This window comes from Chiloscyllium plagiosum, unplaced genomic scaffold (assembly GCF_037043375.1).
Source record: "Chiloscyllium plagiosum isolate Xiang-an unplaced genomic scaffold, Cpla_swu_hap1 HiC_scaffold_4, whole genome shotgun sequence".
NCBI lineage: Eukaryota > Metazoa > Chordata > Chondrichthyes > Orectolobiformes > Hemiscylliidae > Chiloscyllium > Chiloscyllium plagiosum.
The window spans coordinates 53,024,333-53,047,143 of record NW_028270142.1 but is presented as its reverse complement, the minus strand read 5'-3'; the positions used below and the strand labels follow the sequence as shown (position 1 = coordinate 53,047,143).

At 40.0% G+C, this 22,811-nt stretch overlaps 1 protein-coding gene across 1 annotated transcript in view; it reads left to right on the top strand.

Moving 5' to 3' along the window:
• Nucleotides 1-22,811, top strand: part of LOC122549492 (uncharacterized) — a gene marked incomplete at its 5' end in the record, with an annotated part of 83,802 nt that overhangs the window by 29,366 nt on the left and 31,625 nt on the right. Inside the window, 10 exons of the mRNA XM_087985830.1 lie at nt 101-154; nt 1,677-1,730; nt 12,253-12,297; nt 12,387-12,440; nt 12,539-12,592; nt 12,717-12,770; nt 18,387-18,458; nt 18,548-18,583; nt 19,483-19,527; nt 19,617-19,649. Of these exons, the coding sequence (XP_087841956.1) occupies nt 101-154; nt 1,677-1,730; nt 12,253-12,297; nt 12,387-12,440; nt 12,539-12,592; nt 12,717-12,770; nt 18,387-18,458; nt 18,548-18,583; nt 19,483-19,527; nt 19,617-19,649 (501 nt within the window). The remainder of the gene's footprint in view (nt 1-100; nt 155-1,676; nt 1,731-12,252; nt 12,298-12,386; nt 12,441-12,538; nt 12,593-12,716; nt 12,771-18,386; nt 18,459-18,547; nt 18,584-19,482; nt 19,528-19,616; nt 19,650-22,811) is intronic.

Here is a 22,811-nt window from a genome sequence, read left to right as displayed (position 1 = left end):
TTAACAACTCCATTGTGTCAAATCAAATATCAGTTTGTGCTATTATTTGAGAGATACTAGAATTAGTTTCTAATTTAATTGTATTTATTGTTTGCAAAAGGGTGCTCCAGGAAACTCAGGACCTCCAGGGCCCCCAGGTATCAAGGGATTAAAGGTGATTTCCAAGAAATTCTTGTCTTTTATTTTTGAACAAAATCAGAAGATAAAATGTATAGATGAACTACATCTAGAAATAAAGTAGGCCAGGTGAGTAGAAGATGATCACAAAAAGGTATGAGGTGCTGTTGATAGTATCAAGGGCTATTGCAGGGTGCAGCGCGACATAGACAGGATGCAGAACTGTGCTGAGAAATGGCAAATGGAGTTCAATTCGAATAAATGCAAAGTGATGCATTTTGGAAGGTCAAACTCGAATGCTGAATATAGGATTAAAGATAGGATTCTTGGCAGTGTGGAAGAACAGAGGGATCTTGGTGTTCAAGTACATAGTTCCTCAAAGTTGCCACCCAAGTGGATAGGGTTGTTAAGAAAATATATGGTGTTTTGGCTTTCATTAACAGGGGGATCGACTTTAAGAGCCGCGAGGTCTTACTACAGCTCTATAAGTCCCTGGTGAGACCACACTTAGAATATTGTTTCCAGTTCTGGTCGCCCTACTATAGGAAAGATACAGAGGCTTTAGAGAGGGTGCAAAGAAGGTTTACCAGGATGCTGCCTGGACTGGAGGGCTTGCCTTATGAAGAGAGGTTGACTAAGCTCGGACCTTTCTCTCTGGAGAGAAGTAGGAAGAGAGGAGACCTGATCGAGGTATACAAGATAATGAGAGGAATAGATAGGGTCAATAGCCAGAGATTTTTCCCCAGGGCAGGATTGACTGGTACGAGGGGTCATAGTTTTAAGATATTAGGAGAAAGGTATAGAGGGGACGTCAGAGGAAGGTTCTTTACGCAGAGTTGTGAATGCATGGAATGCTTTGCCAGCGGTGGTGGTGGAAGCAGAGTCATTAGGGACATTAAAGCGACTGCTGGACATGCACTTGGACAGCAATGAATTGAGGGGTGCGTAGGTTAGGTTATTATATTTTACATTAGGATTAATCCTCAGCACAACATCGTGGGCCAAAGGGCCTGTTCTGTGCTGTACTTTTCTATGTTCTAAATATGAATATATAAAACATGACTTTGCAAATGTCTTAGGAAGCAAAATGTACTTTTTGCTAGGCAAGATGGTGGAAGCAATGTTATTAGGAATGTTCAAAATGTTGCTGACTTGGACAGTCAGGTTATTCGATAGCATGACAGTTGGGATAGTGTGAGAATGAGGTAGTAGATCATTGAATATGATAAATTTAGGTTGCTATGTAACTGGGAACAGTGAAAATTGGGGAGGTTATGGGGTTAGAAATGATAAATGTTATGTTACAATGTTAGTTGAAACAATGATAATTAATGTAGTTTATTGCTGGATAGCATGGGAATTACGTAGCTGGATGCCATGATAGGTAAGATGATGTACAACTGGATAACATGAGAGTTAGGGGAGTTTTTGCTGGACAGACTGAAAGTTTGTGTGCTACAAGGAATGCGCTCAATGTGCCAAATAACTTTTGTTGTCCTTGACTTCATTTTCTATTTCTCTGAATTATTAACATAATTTTGTATCTCTGAATGTAACAGGGATTTCCTGGTTATTCTGGATTCTCAGGAGATATTGGGGAACCAGGAGATTTGGTAAACTCTTGCAATTCCACACTTTATATTCACGTGTAAACTTACTCGAGTATGTGAATTATTTTAAGATTATCAGAGACCTGCACACCATTAGCAGTCAATCAGTTTCTTTGTTGCAGTTGTACTGCTATAAACATAGTGATTCTTTCACCAAAGCCTTTATTAGAATCAGAAATTATGACTCTGGAAAAAGTCACTTAAAACTGTTCATGTGTAAAAACAGCATAGAATTACAAATTTCATTAAGAGTTTGACCTTGAGGCTGTTTATAGTCATAGAATAGCTTATTAGGATAAGTTTATTTCTGAGTTGAAAGAGCAGTTTTTCATTTGTAGGGCTCAATAATTATTCAAGGAATAAACACCCCTAGCTACAACTCATTCAGTACTCGTGTTCCAGTAAGAGGATGCGCTATACAAAACAGTACGAAATGAAAATAACTTTCCTTTAAGAAAATATAGGGTGGGTTATTCTCTTGATGTAAGATGTTTAGATTTTTCCATGAATATGCTGGTGCAGCAAGTAAATGGAAGGCAAATGCATTATTGGGCTTTATTGCAAAGGGGGTTGGATATAAAAATAGAGAAGTCATTGTACAGATATACAGGCACTGATGAGACCACACCCAGACTATTGCATATAGTTTAAGTCTCCTTACTTTAGGAAGGATACACTTGCTTTGTAAGCAGTTCGGCAGAGTTCACTCATTCCTGAGACTAAAGGGTTGACTTATGTGGAATGGTTAGACTGGAATATCCTTTATTGTCACGTGAACTTCACTGCAGAAGTACAGTGAAAAGCTTTTACAATGGCTGCCTCTGAAGGCATCATCTTAGGTACAAATCTTGGATACAAAGAGGAATAAAAGGAAAAGTAAGAGCAGTAACTAGTGTCTGAAAAATAAGTTAGAAATAAGATAGTTAAAGGGGTTGACATTACAGTTTGGTAAAGAGTTTCAAATAGCAGCAGCTCAGCATGTGGTCTGACTGCCTGCACCAGGCCCCAGTCCACCTGTGTCCCGCTCTGCTCCAGCCTCCAGATTAAGCAGGTTGGACCTATTGGTTTTAGAAGAATGAGTGGTGGACTTACTGAAATGATGCTGAGAAGATGTTTCTCCTTTTGGGGGCATCTCTATTCAGGACACATAGTTAAAAAAGTAATTTATTCTGGAGATGAGAAGGAATTTCATTTCTGAGATTTTCAGTCTTTTGAATTCGTACCCATAGAGAGCAGTGGAAGCTGTGTTATTGAATTTATTCAAGGCTGCCAGGAAAGGAAATGGTATTAAGATGACAATCAGATCAACCCTGATCTTAGATGGATGGCAGAGCAGGCTCGAGAGGCCGAATGAGCAAGTCCAGCTTCTGTTCCTAATGGTTTCATTCTGATCTCCTTGCTGACGTGAACTTAACTGGCCAACAGATCTTCTTACTAACTCTTAACAACTTATCTCTCACCTTCCACTTCATTCAGTTGACCTTCCTGCTTGGCATTGCCTGCTCGCTGACTCTCCCGATGACTGTCTTGCCTGATCCACTGGCTAGCCACTTCCCTGACCCTCCCACTTGCATCTTATTGCTACCCCTCACCTTCTCTCTCTTGCTCCCTCCCTCTCAATATTCCCATCCTGAGCCCTCAGTCACGATGACAACTTAGGAGAAAGTGGCGGTTAAGAAGCAACAAGGATTTGGGAGAGGGAGGGATGGAACAAGAGGGAAGCATCAAGTGGGAGAATTGGGGGAAGGGAAGTGGCAAGCCAGAAGGTTGAGAGAAAGAAGGGCTAAGCAGGAAGGATGTGGGAAGGCAAGTAGGGAGCGGCAGAGTTGTGCAGCAGTGGTTTATTTTCAAAATAAAAACCGAGCTGAAAGGAAAATGAAGACAATGTATTTGAAGGAACTTTCCTAATTTACCAAAATTGTGCTAAAGCAAAAATGCGTTATTAAACATGCTTTAAATGGAGGGTAACTAAATTTGTTTGAAATCTACCTGTTATACTTTCAACATCTGACATCGAAGAAAACAGTTTCCTAACTACCAGTCTGATGAAGTTCTTTTTAGGATTCAAGTTCCTGAGCAGCATTTTAACTGCTCCTCTTAAAGTCTGTTTGTGTTGTGCAAGTCCATTGTAGTTCACATGTGTCGAAACAATTATAGCGGAAGTTATAGACTATTATAATCCTCTTCATCAATAGAATCAATAGTGATGCATTCGTTTAAACCAAATAGCACAGAAAATAACTGTTGCTATTAAATTAATTTGGTATTAAACAATTATCCCTGATATTTTGCCACAGGTGACTAATTCCACAATCTTATCCACACCTCCCCTGCCATCTTCTTCCCATTCTTACCATCCTCTTGCCTCCCATCAGTACCCTACCATCCCTGTTGGAATCAGTCTCTCTTGTCAGAGTGGCTTTATTACTGGGGGCCTTTTACCTTCTGCTGTTTTGTTCTCCATCAATCTCTCTCCTGTTCCACTTCACCTATGCTCCTATCATCGCTAATGGTTGGCATCCCCATAAAGTCTCTGGCTGTACCATCCAATGGACTTGTGCACCTCTGTACCCACCAAGTAAGCTCACTTTAAAAGACACACTCCTAAAACTGACCAATTAAAACAGTCTATGGAAAAAAAGTCTGTTATTATTGTAAATGTTGTTTTCTTTTTAATTTATTTTCATTGACAAAATCCATTAAGTAGTTATCATAGAATCCCTACAGTGTGGAAGCAGTTGCCCCAGCAAGTCCATACCAACCATCCAAACAATGTCCCACTCTATCCCTGTAACCATGCATTTCCCATGGCTAATCTACCTAGCCTACACATCCCTGAACACTCTGGGCAATTTAAAGCTCCCCACGCAGACATGAGGAGAACATGCAAACTCCACACAGACAGTCGCCCATGGGTGGAATCAAACCCAGGTCCCTGGCAGTGTGAGGCAGCACTGCTAGCCACTGAGCCACCATGCTGCCTCTAACATGTGATTGTTTTAAGTATCTCAATGAGCAGAATAGTAAAGCAAATACAATGAAAGGAATTGGAATTATATGGCAAGATGACATACCTTTGAAAACAAAAAGCCATGAATTAAAGAGGAAATTAGGCTAAACCACTTCTTAGAGTTTACGAGAGAACATTTGCAGAGATATGAAGAAAGAGCAGGGGTGTGGAATGAATTAGATGGCTCTGCCAAAGAGCAAGTGATGCATGATGGACGGAACGACCTGTGCTGCATGATTCCATGATGATATGAATAGTTTACTCAGATTGTGTAGTCCTTCTAAACAGAACTTAAATTTTACTAAATACATAATGGGAGACAACAGATTGCATGTTCACTTGCATGTACAGGTACACAATCCTTTATCCTAAACCCTTGGGACCAGCTGGTTTTTGGAATTCAGAATTTTTCAAATTTTGGAACAAATGACAGTTTGACAGTGACATTTAAAAAAATCTTACCGAACAGCAGACTCGCTATGAGTAATACGGGCCCTCAGACAGAATTGAGACCTGCCAGTGCTGGACCATGCCTCCCCCACGTTGCACCTGAGTGACATGCATCGAGTGGGTGTGGAGTTGGGTTAACTGTTTGCACGCCAAACAACCTTGTTAATAGGGAAAAAAACTTCATGAAAAAAACATTCAGATTTTGGAGTTTTTCTGATTTTGGAATTTCGGATAAAGAATTGTCTACCTGTATTATTTGACAATGGTATCAGAATTAATACTGGAGGCTAGTTTTACTTAAACTGTTCACTTACATGTATTGTACATATATATTGTTATGATCCCCACAGAGACCATTAACTTATGAAAAGAGATATGAATTTTTTAGCGTTTTAAATTAAAAATTATACAAGTTGTCCCATGCTAAGACTTTAATGGTAACAAGCAAACTAAAATGTAGTAGACTCAACACTACTTAAAAGGCAACCAATATACTAAACTGTAGAAATAATACTTTCTGTTAGCTAAGCAACTCAGCAAAACTTATTTGTATGTCACACCATACTCTCAGTAAATAGGTACCTACGAATTAAATCCCACAACCCTCCCAGATTGTCAAAATGCTCCCTTTCATCTGCCATGAGGGCAAGCCTTCCAGTTTACTTCACTTACTCATCTGAGTGTATATACTGACTACCAGGCACAAGTCCCTTCTGTTTGAACAAACACACAGATCCCCTCAGCATCCTACTCAGTGGTTACACATGACAGTTGTTTTATTTGTTTTGCAATGTTTTTAGTCTCCCTCCCTAGGTTTCTGTGGATTTTAGAGCTTATGTCCAATAAGACCAGCTGTCACTTTTTGTGCTGAGGTATAAAAACTGGCATTTGATTTCTTATGACTCTTGCCGGGGCTGCTTTCTCCATGGCAATTTAATTGGATGGTCCTGTTACCAAGCAGAATTCATCATATACTCTTGCTCTCTTGCTCGTGTTTTTTTTTCTCTCTCTCTCTTTCTCCCTCTCCCACACACTCACTCCAGAACATTCCATTTTGCTTAAAGTATGCACTTTAAACATGCCTTATAAGTCAAGAGAGCCAGCAACATACATGTGCCATATAAGGCTGAAGTTACATTTTGAAAAAGCATGTAAATAAGTAAACGAATTTAGAATCTAAAATAAATTTTGTTTATTTTTACTTAACAGGTTGATCTTTCATTGATACACAAGCCTCCAATGCTGCATAAGACCATAAGACCATAAGACCATAAGACATAGGAGTGGAAGTAAGGCCATTCGGCCCATCGAGTCCACTCCGCCATTCAATCATGGCTGATGCGCATTTCAGCTCCACTTACCAGCGTTCTCCCCGTAGCCCTTAATTCCTCGAGACAACAAGAATCAATCAATCTCGGCCTTGAAGACATTTAGCGTCCCGGCTTCCACTGCACTCCGTGGCAATGAATTCCACAGGCCCACCACTCTCTGGCTGAAGAAATGTCTCCGCATTTCTGTTCTGAAATGACCCCCTCTAATTCTAAGGCTGTGTCCACGGGTCCTAGTCTCCTCGTTTAACTGAAACAATTTCCTAGCATCCACCTTTTCCAAGCCATGTATTATTTTGTACGTCTCTATTAAGTCTCCCCTTAATCTTCTAAACTCCAACGAATACAATCCCAGTATCCTCAGCCGTTCCTCATATGTTAGACCTGTCATTCCAGGGATCATCCGTGTGAATCTCCGCTGGACACGTTCCAGTGCCAGTATGTCCTTCCTGAGGTGTGGGGACCAAAACTGGACACAGTACTCCAAATGGGGCCTAACCAGAGCTTTATAAAGTCTTAGTAGTACATCTCTGCTTTTATATTCCAACCCTCTTGAGATAAGAGACAACATTGCATTCGCTTTCTTAATCACGGACTCAACCTGCATGTTTACCTTTAGAGAATCCTCGACTAGCACTCCCAGATCCCTTTGTGCTTTGGCTTTATTAATTTTCTCACCATTTAGAAAGTAGTCTATGCTTTTATTCTTTTTGCCAAAGTGCAAGACCTCGCACTTGCTCACGTTAAATTCCATCAGCCATTTCCTGGACCACTCTCCCAACCTGTCAAGATCCTTCTGTAGCCTCCCCACTTCCTCAGTACTACCTGCCTGTCCACCTAACTTCGTATCATCGGCAAACTTCGCTAGAATGCCCCCGGTACCCTCATCCAAATCATTAATATATAATGCGAACAGCTGTGGCCCCAGCACCGAACCCTGCGGGACACCGCTCGTCACCGGCTGCCATTCTGAAAAAGAACCTTTTATCCCAACTCTCTGCCTTCTGTTAGACAGCCAATCCTCAATCCATCCCAGCAGCTCACCTCGAACACCATGGGCCCTCACCTTGCTCAGCAGCCTCCCGTGTGGCACCTTATCAAAGGCCTTTTGAAAGTCTAGATAGACCACATCCACTGGGTTTCCCTGGTCTAACCTACTTGTTACCTCTTCAAAAAATTCCAACAGGTTTGTCAGGCATGACCTCCCTTTACTAAATCCATGTTGACTTGTTCTAATCAGACTCTGCTCTTCCAAGAATTTAGAAACCTCATCCTTAATGATCGATTCTAGAATTTTACCAACAACCGAGGTTAAGCTGATTGGCCTATAATTTTCCATCTTTTGCCTTGATCCTTTCTTGAACAAGGGGGTTACAACAGCCATCTTCCAATCATCCGGGACCTTTCCTGACTCCAGTGACTCTTGAAAGATCTCAACCAATGCCTCTGCTATTTCCTCAGCCACCTCTCTCAGAACTCTAGGGTGTATCCCATCGGGGCCAGGAGATTTATCAATTTTAAGATTTTTTAACTTTTCTAGCACTATCTCTTTCGTAATGGCAACCATACTCAACTCAGCCCCGTGACACCCTTTAATTTTTGAGATATTACTCATGTCTTCCACTGTGAAGACTGACGCAAAGTACTTGTTAAGTTCTCCTGCTATTTCCTTATCTCCCATCACTAGGCTTCCTGCATCAGTTTGAAGTGGCCCAATGTCTACTTTTGCCTGTCGTTTGTTTCTTATGTACTGAAAGAAACTTTTACTATTATTTCTAATATTACTGGCTAGCCTACCTTCATATTTGATCCTCTCCTTTCTTATTACACTCTTTGTTATCCTCTGTTTGCTTTTGTATCCTTCCCAATCTTCTGATTTCCCACTTTTCTTAGCCACTTTATAGGATCTCTCTTTTTCTTTAATACATTTCCTGACTTCCTTTGTCAGCCAAGGTTGTCTAATCCCTCCCCGGTTAATCTTTCTTTTCTTGGGAATGAACCTCTGTACAGTGTCCTCAATTATACCTACAAACTCCTGCCATTTTTGCTCTACTGTCTTCCCGGTTAGCCTCTGCTTCCAGTCTATTTTAGTCAGTTCCTCTCTCATGCCCTCATAATTACCTTTATTCAACTGTAACACCATTACATCCGATTTTGCCTTCTCCCTTTCAAACTCCAGACTGAACTCTATCATATTTGGTCGCTACTTCCTAAGGGTTCCCTTACTTTAAGATCTTTTATAGAGTCTGGTTCATTGCAAAGCATTAGGTCCAGAATAGCCTGCTCTCTTGTGGGCTCCATGACAAGCTGTTCCAAAAAGCCATCCTGTAAGCATTCCATGAATTGCCTTTCTTTAGATCCACTAACAACATTATTTACCCAGTCCACCTGCATATTGAAGTCTCCCATGATCAATGTAACCTTGCCTTTCGGACATGCCTTCTCTATTTCCCGGTACATGTTGCGTCCCTGGTCCTGACCACTGTTAGGAGGTCTATACACAACTCCAATTACGTTTTTTTGCCTTTGTGGTTCCTCAATTCCACCCACACAGACTCCACAGCATCCGACGCTATGTCATTCAATACCATAGATTTAATTTTGTTCTTAACTAACAAGGCAACCCCACCCCCTCTGCCCACCTCTCTGTCTTTTCGATAAGTTGAAAAACCATGGAGGTTTAACTGCCAGTCCTGACCCCCCTGTAACCAAGTCTCTGTGATGCCTACTACATCATAATCATTCATTATTATCTGTGCCATTAGTTCATCGGCTTTGTTATGTATGCTACGAGCATTCAGGTAAAGTGCCTTAATGCTAACTTCCTTATCATTAGAGATGTTGGAAGTCATATGTCCTAAGTTATCCTTGCTTTTTACTACATTCTCAGTCTGCCTCAATTTTAAATCCGCCTGGAAACATTCTATCCTGCTGCTTATCTTGCCATTTACCTCTATACTCCCTGTCGCTTTCACTTTCCCTTCCCCCCAACCCAGAAGTTTAAAGTCCTACTGACCACCCTATTTATCCTCTTCGCTAGAACATTGGTACCTGATCGGTTCAGGTGGAGACCGTCCCAACGGTACAGATCCCCCCGTTCCAAAACTGATGCCAATGCCCCATGAAGTGGAATCCCTCTTTCCCACACAGATTTGGCTTTAATGATAAAGCAGACAGTTATTATGCAAAAGAAATAAAAATAAAATGGAATAAACTAAATTATTCATTTTTTAAAAAAAGTATGAAATCCATACGCACAGAAAAATACAACCCCATCTATCCGAACACCATCGGAACTGAATCATCAGCGATCACTTCAATAGGGTTGACATTACTATTTCTTCCAAATGCTTTTCAATGTTTACTCTATCGAATGGTAAAGCTCACTCAATGCAAACAAATCCCCATTATCACTCTCTCATATTGGCTGAAATAAAATAAATACTTATAGATTAATAATTAATCTCTTCTACACATTAAGATCAAAACTCACACTTCACTAGTTCAAGCCCAAATTCCAAAATAAATAATACTAAAAATATGCAAATCACACATAACTTACATTGTCAGTTTGAAACTGTGCTCAAGGCATGTTATTTTAGAGTATTTTGGTAAATTGTAAACAGTTCTGGCCCTACATAGGCAACACAGACTTCTTAGTAACATCCACTGCTCCTCAACTATAATCCATATACAGTATTGTCAGTTGCAGTAAGTATGGTGTTGAACTTATTCAGTTAAAAGCAGACAACAAAATTAAAACAGTTTATACTATTCACTTACAAAACCAATGGAACCTGATAATTAAATTGTAGGTTTGGTGGTGAGACAAATCCCTGTTAATGTTACTAACATCTATGTATGTAGAATACAAGAGCCCTTTGAGGGATTTCTGTTTCCTGTACAAATAACATACATGTCCCTATCCAATGTTATATGAGACATGCACAATAGTAAGTGTTGCATATATGCGTAGTGTGTGAACAGAAGGTGACTTCTTACTAAATTTAAGGACATTAAGAACATAACCTTTTAAAATCGTAAAGTCATACAGCATGGAAACAGATCCTTTGGTCCAACCAGTCATAGTGTCATAGAGATATACAGCATGGAAACACACCCTTCGGTCCAACCCGTCCATGCTGACCAGATATCCCAACCCAATCTAGTCCCACCTGCCAGCACCTGGCCCATATCCCTCAAAACCCTTCCCATTCATATACCCATCCAAATGCCTCTTAAATGTTGCAATTGTACCAGCCTCCACCACTTCCTCTGGCAGCTCATTCCATACCCGTACCACCCTCTGTGTGTGTAAAAGTTGCCCCTCAGGTCTCTTTTATATCTTTCCCCTCTCACCCTAAACCTATGCCCTCTAGCTCTGGACTCCCCGACCCCAGGGAAAAGACTTTGCCTATCTATCCTATCCATGCCTCTCATAATTTTGTAAATCTCTATAAGGTCACCCCTCAGCCTCCAACGCTCCAGGGAAAACAGCCCCAGCCTGTACAGCTTCTCCCTATACCTCAAATCTTCCAACCCTGGCACCATCCTTGTAAATCTTTTCTGAACCCTTTCAAGTTTCACAACATCTTTCCGATAGGAAGGAGATCAGAATTGCACGCAATATTCCAACAGTGGCCTAACAGCCGCAACATGACCTCCCAACTCCTGTACTCAATACTCTGACCAATAAAGGAAAGCATACCAAACACCTTCTTCACTATCCTATCTACCTGCAACTCCACTTTCAAGGAGCTATGAACCTGCACTCCAAGGTCTCTTTGTTCAGCAACACTCCCTTGGACCTTACCATCAAGTATATGTCCTGCTAAGATTTGCTTTCCCAAAATGCAGCACCTCGCATTTATCTGAATTAAACTCCATCTGCCACTTCTCAGCCCATTGGCCCATGTGGTCCAGATCCTGTTGTAATCTGAGGTAACCCTCTTGGCTGTCCACTACACCTCCAATTTTGGTGTCATCTGCAAACTTACTAACTGTACCTCCAAATCATTTATGTAAATAACAAAAAGTAGAGGGTCCAGCACTGATCCTTGTGGCACTCCACTGGTCACAGATCTCCAGTCTGAAAAACAAACCTTCACCTTCTACCTTTGAGCCAGTTCTGTATCCAAATGGCTAGTTCTCCCTGTATTCCATGAGATCTAACCTCGCTAATCAGTCTCCCATGGGGAACCTTGTCGAACGCCTTACTGAAGTCCATATAGATCCCAGTTGGTCATGTTTCCAAAGTCAACTAGTCCCACCTGTTGTGCTTGTCTTGTATTTCTCCAAACCATTCCTATACATGAACTAATTCAAATGTCTTTTAAATGTTCTCTGGCAGTTCATTCTACACATGAACCACGCTCTGAGTAAAAACATTGCTCCTCGTCTTTTTTAAATCTTTCTCCTCTTACCTTAAAAATATGCCTCCTAATTTTGAACTCCCCCATCCTAAAGAAACAACTCTTGCTATTTACCTTATCTATGTCCCTCAGGATTTTATAAACCCAAATAAGATCATCTCTTAACCTCCTACACTCCAGTAAAAAGGTCCCAGCCTTTCCAGTCTATTTTTATAACTCAAACCCTCCATTCCTGTCAGCATCTTAGTAAATCTTTTCTGAACCCTCTCCAGTTTAATAACATCTTTCCTATAACAGGGCAACAAGAACTTCACACACTATTCCAGAAGAGGTTCTTATGTTTTATTTTCTACTCTATTTCCTAGGGATACCCAGGATCAATAGGACATGTTGGTACTCCCGGCAGAAAGGTAAATGCTGTAAATTTTTAGTGCTTAGCGTGTAATGCTTCTGTGTCATGAATATATAAAGCTAATACTTTTTGTATGTTTGTTTTCAGGGTGATATTGGAATGGCAGGAAGATCTGGTAGTGATGGTATGCCAGGTGGTCATGTAAGATGAAGTTGACTTCAATACTTTTAAAATGGGCTTTGCAAAAAATATATATCCAAAAAATAAAGCACTCCAAATATCCTGTTAATTGGTTTCAGGGTCCTCTGGGAATACCAGGGATATTCGGTGAAACAGGACAAATAGGACCAAAGGTACTTTTGCACATCCAATTCAATGCATATTAAATATTTTAAAAACATATTATATTTGGATAATGATGACAGTTAACTGTTTTTCACAGGATCATTAACAGAAGAACATTTTTCTTTTATTTAGGGAGATAGAGGGGATCCTGGTCCAAGAGGACCACAAGGCCCACGTGGTTTTCCAGTAAGTGTTTTGCTATTTTGCAATTTAAAATATTTTTCTAAAACAACCGAAACTTTATAGTATTTTACTTATTATTGAATTTTCTAAACTGCATCTATTCCCAACTCTGCTCAATATAAGGGGACCTAAATGTATATTATCTCACTAATACCTACTTGGTCGAAAAAAATTTAAAAATCATGTTTACAGCCCTTCTCAAGTTATTGACTGCTGCATGCTTTCCCTTGGGAAAGCCAAGAAGAGACATAAAAATCATAAACCCTGGCATAGACTAGTTGGGCCAGTTGACCTTTTCACGTGTTAGGTATTCTATCCAATACAGGTAGGCAAAAGTGAGGACTGCAGATTCCTGATTAAGGGCTTTTGCCCGAAGTGTCGATTTTGCTGCTCCTCAGATGCTGCCTGACCTCTTGTGCTTTTCCAGCACCACTCTGATCTAAACCCTATCCAATACAGGTGTTAGTGTGAGATATGGCAGCATAGCGGTTGTATAACTAGACTAGTAAGCTAGCAGCTTGGATGAATGATTTGGTGCAGGTGTGTAGAAAGCTCATCAGGAAGCTGGGGAACTTAAATGCAATTAATTAAATAAATGTTGAATTTAAAAAGCTACCATCAGTCATAGTAACCAGGAAACTGCCAGGTTTTTGTCCCAATCTATTCAGCTCACTAATGTCCTTTCAGGAAGGAATCTGCTGTCTGTCCTCACCTGGTCTATATGTGATTCTAGATTCCACAAAAATGTGAAAGATCTGGCAGCATCTCTGACTTCTGAAGAAGGATCCAAGGATCCAATATACTAACTCTGCTTTCTCACCACACACACAATCATAGAATCCTTACAGCAAGACATTCGGCCCATTGAGTCCACACCAACCCTCCAAACAGCACGCCATCCAGCCATACGTCCCTATTCTATCCCTGTAACCATGCATGTTCCATGGATAATTCCCCTGAGTTGCACAACCCTGGATGCTACAGAGCAATTGAGCATGGCCAATCTAATTAAACTGCACATCTTTTGACTGTGTGATAAAATCAGAGCACGTGGAAGAAACCACACAGACATGGGGAGAATGTCCAAACTCCACACAGTCACCTGAGAGTGGAATTTAACCCGAGTCCCTAGTCTGTGAGGCAGCAGTGCTCAGCACTGAGCCATCGTGCCTGCCTGTGCTGTCAGACTTACTGAGTTTCTCCAGCAATTTCTGTTTTTAAGATTTCCAGCATCTGCAGTTCTTTGTTTTATTCCAAACAAATTGTGGCTGACTTCTAACTGCCTTCTGAACTGGCTCAGTTGTATTCAAGAAAGTCATCACCTCTTCAAGGATAATTAAGGACTAGCCATAAATGTTGGTTTTGCCATTCCATGCTTTGTGAATGATTAAAAATATATCGTTTGGGAGCTGGATTACTTCACAATCAATGTTGGTATAAATTGGTTTGACATATGATATATGAATGATGATTTGTGAAAGGACCATCAATTCAGCACCTGCTTGTTTCAGGTGGTAGGCCTCAGGCTTCCAACTCAGAAATTTGTAAGTTCAAGCCTAACTTGAATATAGAAACTAAACTGACCCTTCAGACATACATTTTACATAGCCATTACACAGCAGAGGGAATAGGACTGAATTAATTAATCTACAGAAAAACCAGCATGGACTCAATTGGCAGAATGGCCTCCTTGTTGTGTTTTATGTGTAATTCCATAATTCTATGTGCCTCAACCACAATTATAATTGAATTTTATATTCAGTTTGAGAGACAGATGAGTGGGTGCAAGACAGATTTGTTAAACTTACATAAGAGCAATTATGAGAGCATGAAAGCAAAGCTGGCCAGAATGAATTGGTAGACTAGGTTAAATTATATTTCAATAGAGATATAGTAGCAGGAATTTAAGAAGATGTTTAAGGCAAATCAGAATACACAGAATAGATACGTTCCAATAGGTAGGAAAATTTTCAAGAGATGGACCCACCGTCCTTGGTTAGCTCCGTTATCATCCCAGCTCACATTCCTATTGGCTAAGTCAGATCCCAGAATTAAATCTGGCTCAGTAGATACTTTATAAATATAACATGGTGGTCTTTCACTGAAACATAAGCACATCAGGCTGCTGATTTGGTTTTAACAATAAAATAAAATATTTCTAATACCTGGCGAACATCAAAATCCAGAGACATTTTCCTTCCCTATTAAGTCTGTAGTTAGGCTTACTGCTTCTTTTTGATTCCAATCCTGTTAATTGTGCAGTCTTTTTCTTTGACTCTCACAACTGAGATCTTAGATTTGCTCAGCTTTGAATAACCAGCTGCAGATTTCTAACCAAATACTCTGCATTTGAAGTTTACTCAAACTGAAATCCTTACACTGAGGTAACTTATTCCATTAACTGCTGTAAACAAACTTCTTTTTTTTCCCTTAGAAAAGCTATTCTTGCATCTTATCCCAGTCAGGTCATCTTCAAACAGAATTCAGAAGTTTCTAACTAAATTTTAAAAACTCAGTCCCCCTAGCTTCTGCTCAGCTATTGGCTGAATGTTTCAGTCTTCACTTGTCACAAAACCCCACAATATAAACAAACTTCCATTAGCCCTCCAGGAGGTCTTCAGCATTTGCTCTTTGAAAAGAAATAGTTTAAAATCGTGGTTCTTAAAAGACTGACCTAGTTGATTATTAAACTCCATCATTCAAATAGACCAAACCTATGTACCACTAGTTTTAAAATCTAAACTCTAAAACTCTTCTAAAAATGATAATATATAAAATGTATATCATACACCTTTTAATATAACTGGAAAGGTTAACACTAACATCAAACATAAAGAAAAAGCATATAAATGTGCAAAAAAAGGTAGCATGACAGAAAATTGGACAGTACACAAGAGCTGGGAGGTTATGCCAAAACTGTGTTTCAAATGTGTAAAATGCTGAAGTATTGTATACAGCTCTGGTCACCCCATTATAGGAAGAATGTGATTGCACTAGTCATGGAACAGAGAAGATTTACCAGGATGTTGCTGGGGCTGGACAGTCTGAGTTAAAAGGAAAGATTGGATGGGCCGGGTTGTTTTCCTTGGTGTAGCAAATGTTGAGGGGGGACCTGACAAGTTGTACAAGATTATGAGGGGCATAGATAGAGTGGATAGGAAGTCACTTTTTCCATGAGTAAGTGGAAATAATCAGGAGGCACAGATTTAAGGTAAGATATAGAAGGTTAAGTGGGGAGTTGAGAATTTGTTTCACCCAGAGTGTGTTGGGATTTTGGAACTCACTGCCTGTTGAGTTGGAAACCCATGCACTATTTAATTAGTATTTTGAAATTCACTTATGTTGCCATCACCTTCAAGGGCTATGGACCAAAGTTGGAAAATGCGATTAATATAGTCAGATCTTTGTTGATCAGCATGGCCATGATTAGCTGAATGGCCTCCTTCTGTACTATATACATCTACGAGTCTATGAGAATATATAAAAACAATATAAAATTAATAAGGAGGGAAAAATTGGAGCACAGAAGAACCTTGTCAAAAATATTAAAAACGGATACTGTGTTTCTATAAATATTTTGTGAAGAGTTAACTGATGAAGCTTCGGTCCTATGCAAAGTGAGCCTGGAGAATTAATAGTAGAAACTAAAGAGATGGCTGGTGAACTGAATAGGTATTTTGCATACGTCTTCACTAAAAAGGATCTAAGTAACATGCCAGCTACAAATCAGGGAAACAAAGAGAAGGAAGAGCTCAGGAAAATTACAATCAATAGAAAAGTGATGCTGAGTAAATTGTTGGAGCTGTGGGCTGACAAGTGCCTGGGTCCTGACTGATGTTGTCCTAGGGTCTTAAATGAAATGATTTATGAGATAATTGATGCATTGGTTTTAATTGTCGGTAACTCCCTTGATTAGGGAAACTCCCACCAGTTTGGAAGCTAGCAAGTGTACCATTAGTATCAATCGAGGGAACCAACTGTGCATGGCAATTGGCATCAGCACGCCAACTGCTGCATGGATGTCTGATGCCACACATGGGCTTTGGATGTGTGCACAGCCTGTAAGAAAATTAGAGTTGAACACTGGCACCAACAACAAGTGCAGGAGGGCAGGATAAGGGCATCATCAGGCATGCCTTAAAAACGAAGTGTCAGTCTGGTGAAACTACAACATAAGTCTACTTACACACCAAACAGCAGAAACAGTATGTGTTAGACAGCTAAATAATATCGCAATAAGCTAAGATCAGATCTAACTTTTGTAGTCCTGTTACATCCAACATGGACGCAGCTGGGCAATTTAAGAACGCCAACTGCAGAACGAGGCTTCACAAGTAGCTCCATCAATGTTATGGAAGTCTGGAATAACAGTGCAAAAGTAAAAGCTGAAGCATTTGCAAATGTCTTCAGCAAGACATGCTGAGTGACTTTCTCCTGAGGTCCCCAGCATCTCAGATGCTTTTAATCAATTTGCTTCATCCCACTTGATATTAAAAAAAAACAGCTGAAGGCATTGAATATAGCCAAGACAAATGGGGCCTGACAGCATTCAGCAATTGTCCTAAAGACTTGTGATCCAGAGCTAGCTTTGCTCCAGGCAAGCTATTTCAGTACAGCTACATGATGAATATCCATCCAGCAATGTGGAAAATTGGTTTGTTCATAAAAAGCAGGAGAAATCCTGCATGAATAATTGGCACCCTCTACCCTGCTGTCAATCATCAACAAAGAGATGAAAGGTGTCATTGACAATGCTAACAAGCAGCATTTACTCAACAATAGTCTGGGCATCACGGTGACTCAGTGGTTAGCACTGCTGCCTCACAGTGCCAGGGACCAGGGTTCAATTCTAGCCTCAAGTGGCTGTCTGTGTGAAGTTTGCACATTCTCCTCATGTCTGTGTGTGGATTTCCACCAGGTGCTCCAGTTTCCTCCCACAGTCCTAAGATAAACAGGTTAGGTGGATTGGCCATGATAAATTGCCCATAGTGTGCATTAAGTGGATTGGCCATGGGAAATGCAGGGTTACAGGGATAGGGTAGATGTGGACTTGTTGGGCCGAATAGCCTGTTTCCACACTCAAACTCTCTGAAACCTGTTTATGCACAGCCACAGTCCAGAGATGAATAGCGAGTTGGTTGGTGTATGTGTGTTGCAGGTGGGGAGAATGAATAATTAGCGGGCTTATATTTTTAAAAAAATCAAAGGCTAGCAGTAAATTCTGTGAATGTTAATTATCTACACGTAATCTGTATACTTTTGAATGTTGGCCTCAAAAACATCTGTCTGAATGTCATCTGAATTAGAAGCTTGGGTCTGGAATTCTACTTGCTCATTTATGGATGGATTACCACTGATTCCTGAAAGGGCACAGGGGAAGAAAGGAGAGGGGCAGGCAGAAAGTGGGAGGAGAAGGGGAAGGTTGAGACATGTTGTTAAGTTTGTACAAAAATACACTTTGTTTTAAATTTAACTTCCTTCAAAAGATTTTAGAAATGTGTTTTTCTGCTAGTTGGCATTGGGTAATATCTGAATGGGAAATATAGATTGATTACTGTATGCACTTGCTCTTTATCATTGCCTATTATATGTCCAATTATTGAGTATATTTTCTTCCAGGGGATGAAAGGTGATGCAAGACAAAGTGGAATACCTGGAAAACCAGGAGAAAAGGGAGTGAAAGGCTTACCGGTGAGCAAATCTATCATTGAAGCTGCAATTAGTTATAAAATAATCCCTTAAGCAAGGAGGATCTCATTTATTACATGTTTTCTTCACAGGGCCCACAAGGTGAACCAGGGCCTGATGGTGAGAAGGTAAGAATCCAGAGTGGGAGACACAGAATAGCAGAACAGTTTATCAAATATCCTGCAAAGCCTTGTCTGAACAATTTTAGTATGTATGGCGATAGAGATTGTTGTTGCTAATATTGACAGATGCTTTGCATACTGGGCTGAATATTCATTCTTGGGTCAGGACTCTGATATCAGGACCATTTCATTGAGGTCAGAGCATGCCAAGAAATCAGTTTGCCATAATTTTCCCAGCATGGCCACATCCACCTCAGGGTGAAATTCAGCTTATTGAATAACACTATTGAGTTCATATTTCCACAAGGCATTAACTTAATGTGTTAGTGCTCCACTTACCTTATCAGATTTGGGACTGTCAAACAATAAGTGTTTGTCAATGAACTGCAACAGTAATTTCAACAATCTTAAGCATTAGCCAGTGTTTTTTGCTTGTTAAAAACTAATGTGAAAATCCACAAGATAAACCGTTGAAAGCAAAATAACATTAAGTTAATATAAATAATTGTGGCGTTTTTAAAAATCCTCATGCTGCACAATACCATTTGACCATTAATGTTGGCAAGCCCCACCCCTGCCAAACTCCAGGTCAAGCTACTGTGTGACCAGACACTAGGCAGTGCTCAAGAATCAATGAGATCAGATGAATCATCCAGTATTTACTTCCCTCTCTTGGTAAACAAGTAGGACATATTGTAAACCTAATCCCCAGCATGGCAAGAACTGGAAGTGGACAGAATGAAGAATCAAAGATATGAAGCTGAATTCTACCAGAGTAGGAGCTGTTGCATCATTGGATGTCATTTTGCATAGGTGCTCTATTCCAGCAAATTTGTACGAATGAATATTCAGTTCTTTTTGTCAGAATATGGAAATACTAATTTTCCAATTTAAACTTTTAATAGGGTGAAACTGGAAAAACTGGAGTTCAAGGCAAGTCAGGACCCAAGGTATTTTATAATCAGTGACAATTAAACTGACAAAACTAATTGAAAGTTTGTAGATCTATGCATAGCTGACCTTTTTTCTCTCTATACAGGGTGACAAAGGTGACATGGGTGACAAAGGACAGGTTTGTATTTTTTATCTTTTTCAAGCAGAGGTACATATTCATTAATATGAGTCCAGGAAAATTATATTGTAAATCATTGTATAACTTTCTGTAATACAACATTCATGGGTAACTTCCTTAAAAAAAAAACACTTTAACCTGGGATCTTTCTTTCATAAACTGTTTGTTATTGTCTCAGTGATGCCATTAAATCTCAATCACACAATGTAGTGTGGAAGTATGAACAAAATTTGCTTTAAATAAGTTAACATCGATTTGACAAAGTGTGAGATGTGTTTTCAAGGGCAGATAATGAGTTAAGCACATTGGAATTTTGAACCATGACACATCAGTAAATGGAATGTTCAGGGCAGAATTGAACTATTCAGACTTGAATGGTCCCAAGTTTAATCACTGGTCTAAATCATAAACTGATTATAGCTGGAAAGATTTTAACAGTGAAATGATTATCCTGTAGGTTTGGAAGGGGTGCTGATTAGATCTCTGCTAATTGCTGTCACAAAATATTTACAGGTGACATTTGGCCCATACATTCAGAATGACCCCATTGTAATGATTCTTGACTGATTCAAGTATTTTTGGATGAACTCTGTAATTCCATTCCATCTATTCATCAATTTATATGAAGTGTGGCATGATATCAGTCCTAAATTTAATATTTATTTTAATGAATCTGTGATCTCTTGTTTTATTCTAATAATTTGGTTGAAATGATTTTTTTCTAAATTTATCTTTTCTATATCTTGTATAATTCTATAAGATGATCCTTTCAAGATCAAGAACCTAAAACTTTTTAATCTTTCCTTACAGCTGACCTCTAACTTTAGGAAAAAATCTTTTGACTCCTTGCAGCACTATTTCCAATGCTTCAATGCTCTTCTTTGTCTTGATCACCAATACAGACCAAAAGCTCAAAGTGTGGAGTAAACCAGGGCACACAAAGCTGGGTGGGAGGATGAACTGTGAGGAGAATGCAGAAATGCTTTAATGTGATTTGGACAAGTTGAGTGATGGACAGCAGATGAACAATAGTATAGATAAACGTGAAGGTTATCCACTTTGGTGGCAAAAACAGGAAGGCAGATTATTATCTTAATGGTGATAGATTGTGAAAAGGGGAGGTGCAAAATTGTCCTTTTTGCTCAGTTGCAGAAACTAAGTATGTAAGGACTGCAGTTGTTGAAGAAGGCAAAGGGTTTGTTGGCCTTCATTGCAAGTGGCTTTGAGTACAAGAGCAGAGATATCTTTCTGCTATTGTACAGAATCTTAGTGAGATCAGACCTGGAATACTGTGTGCAGTTTTGGTCTCTTTAACTGAGGAAGGAAGTTCTAGTTATGCAATGAAAGTTTGCCAGATTGATTTTTGGGACGATAGGATGAAGGGAGATTGAATCAGTTTGGACGGTATTCCCTAGAATTTAGGAAATTGATTCAGGATCTCATATAAACCTAGATGGGAAAGGATATTCTTTATGACTGGGGAATCCAAAACCAAGGGTCACAGTCTAAGGATACAGGATAGGCCATTTAGGACTGAGCTGAGGAGACATTGTTTCACGCAGACTGTGGTGAGCCCATGGTATTCTCTGCTACAGAAAGCAGTTGAGACCAAAACATTGAATATTTTCACTAAGTTAGATATAGTTCTTAGGGCTAAAGGTATGAAGGCTTTGGGGAGAAAGTGGGAACAGGGTACTGAGATGGATTATCAACCATGATCACAAAGGCATCCTCCTATGTTCTGTTTATATAGATTTCTACTTTATTCTGGTTATAGAGTCATAGAGATGTATAGCATGGAAACAGACCCTTCCGTCCAATCATCCTTGCTGACCAGATATCCGATCCTACTCTAGTCCAATTTGCAGTAGTTGGCTAATGTCCCTGTAAACTCTTCATATTCATAGAACCATCCAGATGCCTTTTAAATGCTATAATTGCACCAGCCTCCACCACTTCCTCTGGCAACTCGTTCCATATACACACCACCCTCTCCATGAAAAAAATGCATCTTAGGCCCCTTTTATATGTTTTCCCTCTCACCCTAAACCAATGTCCTTTAGTTTTGGACTCCACCACCCGAGGGAAAAGACCTTGTTTATTTACCCTATCCATGCCCCTCATGACTTTATAAACCTCAATAAGGTCAACCTTCAGCCTCATACACCTCAAGGACAATAGCCCTAGCCTATTCAGCCTTTCTCTAAAGCTCAAATCCTGGCAAACCTGGCAACATCCTTGTAAATCTTTTCTCAACTTTTTCAAGTTTCACAACATCCTTCCAATAGGAAGGAGGCCAGAATTGCATGCAATATTCCAAAATTGACCTAACCAATGTCCTGTACAGCCATAACATGATCTCCCAACTCCTGTACTCAATGCTCTGACCAATAAAGGAAAGCCCACCAGAAGCCTTCTTCACTATCCTATCTACCTGTGACTCTACTTTCAAGGAACTATGAACTTGCACTCCACAGTCTCTTTGTTCAGCAACGCTCCCCTGGACCTGGCCATTATGTGTATAAGTCCTGATCTGATTTGTTTTTCCAAAATGCAGCACCTTGCATTTATCTAAATTAAAATCGATCTGCCACTCCTCAGCCCATTGACCGATCTGATCGAGCTCCCGTTTTACTCTGAGGTAACCTTCTTTGCTGTCCACTACACCTCCAATTTTGGTGTCATCTGCAAACTTACTAACAATACCTCCTATGTCCACATTCAAATCATTTATATAAATGACAAAAAGTAGAAGACCCAGTACTGATCCTTGTGGCACTCCACCGGTCACAGTCCTCCAATCTGAAAAACAACGCTCCACCACCACTATCTGTCTTCGACCTTCGAGCCAGTTCTATATCCAAATGGCTAGTTCTCCCTGTATTCCATGAGATCTAACCCTGCTAACCAGTCTCCCATGAGGAACCTTGTTGAATGCCTTACTCAAGTCGATATAGATCACATCTACCACTCTGTCCTCATTAACCCTCTTTGTAACTTCTTCAAAAATCTCAGTTAAGTTCGTGAGACACAATTTACCGTGCACAAAGTCATGTTGACTGTCCATAATCAGTCCTGGCCTTTCTAAATATATGTAAATCCTGTCCCTCCAGGATTCCCTCCAACAACTTGCCCACCAATGACATCAGGTTCACCGATCTA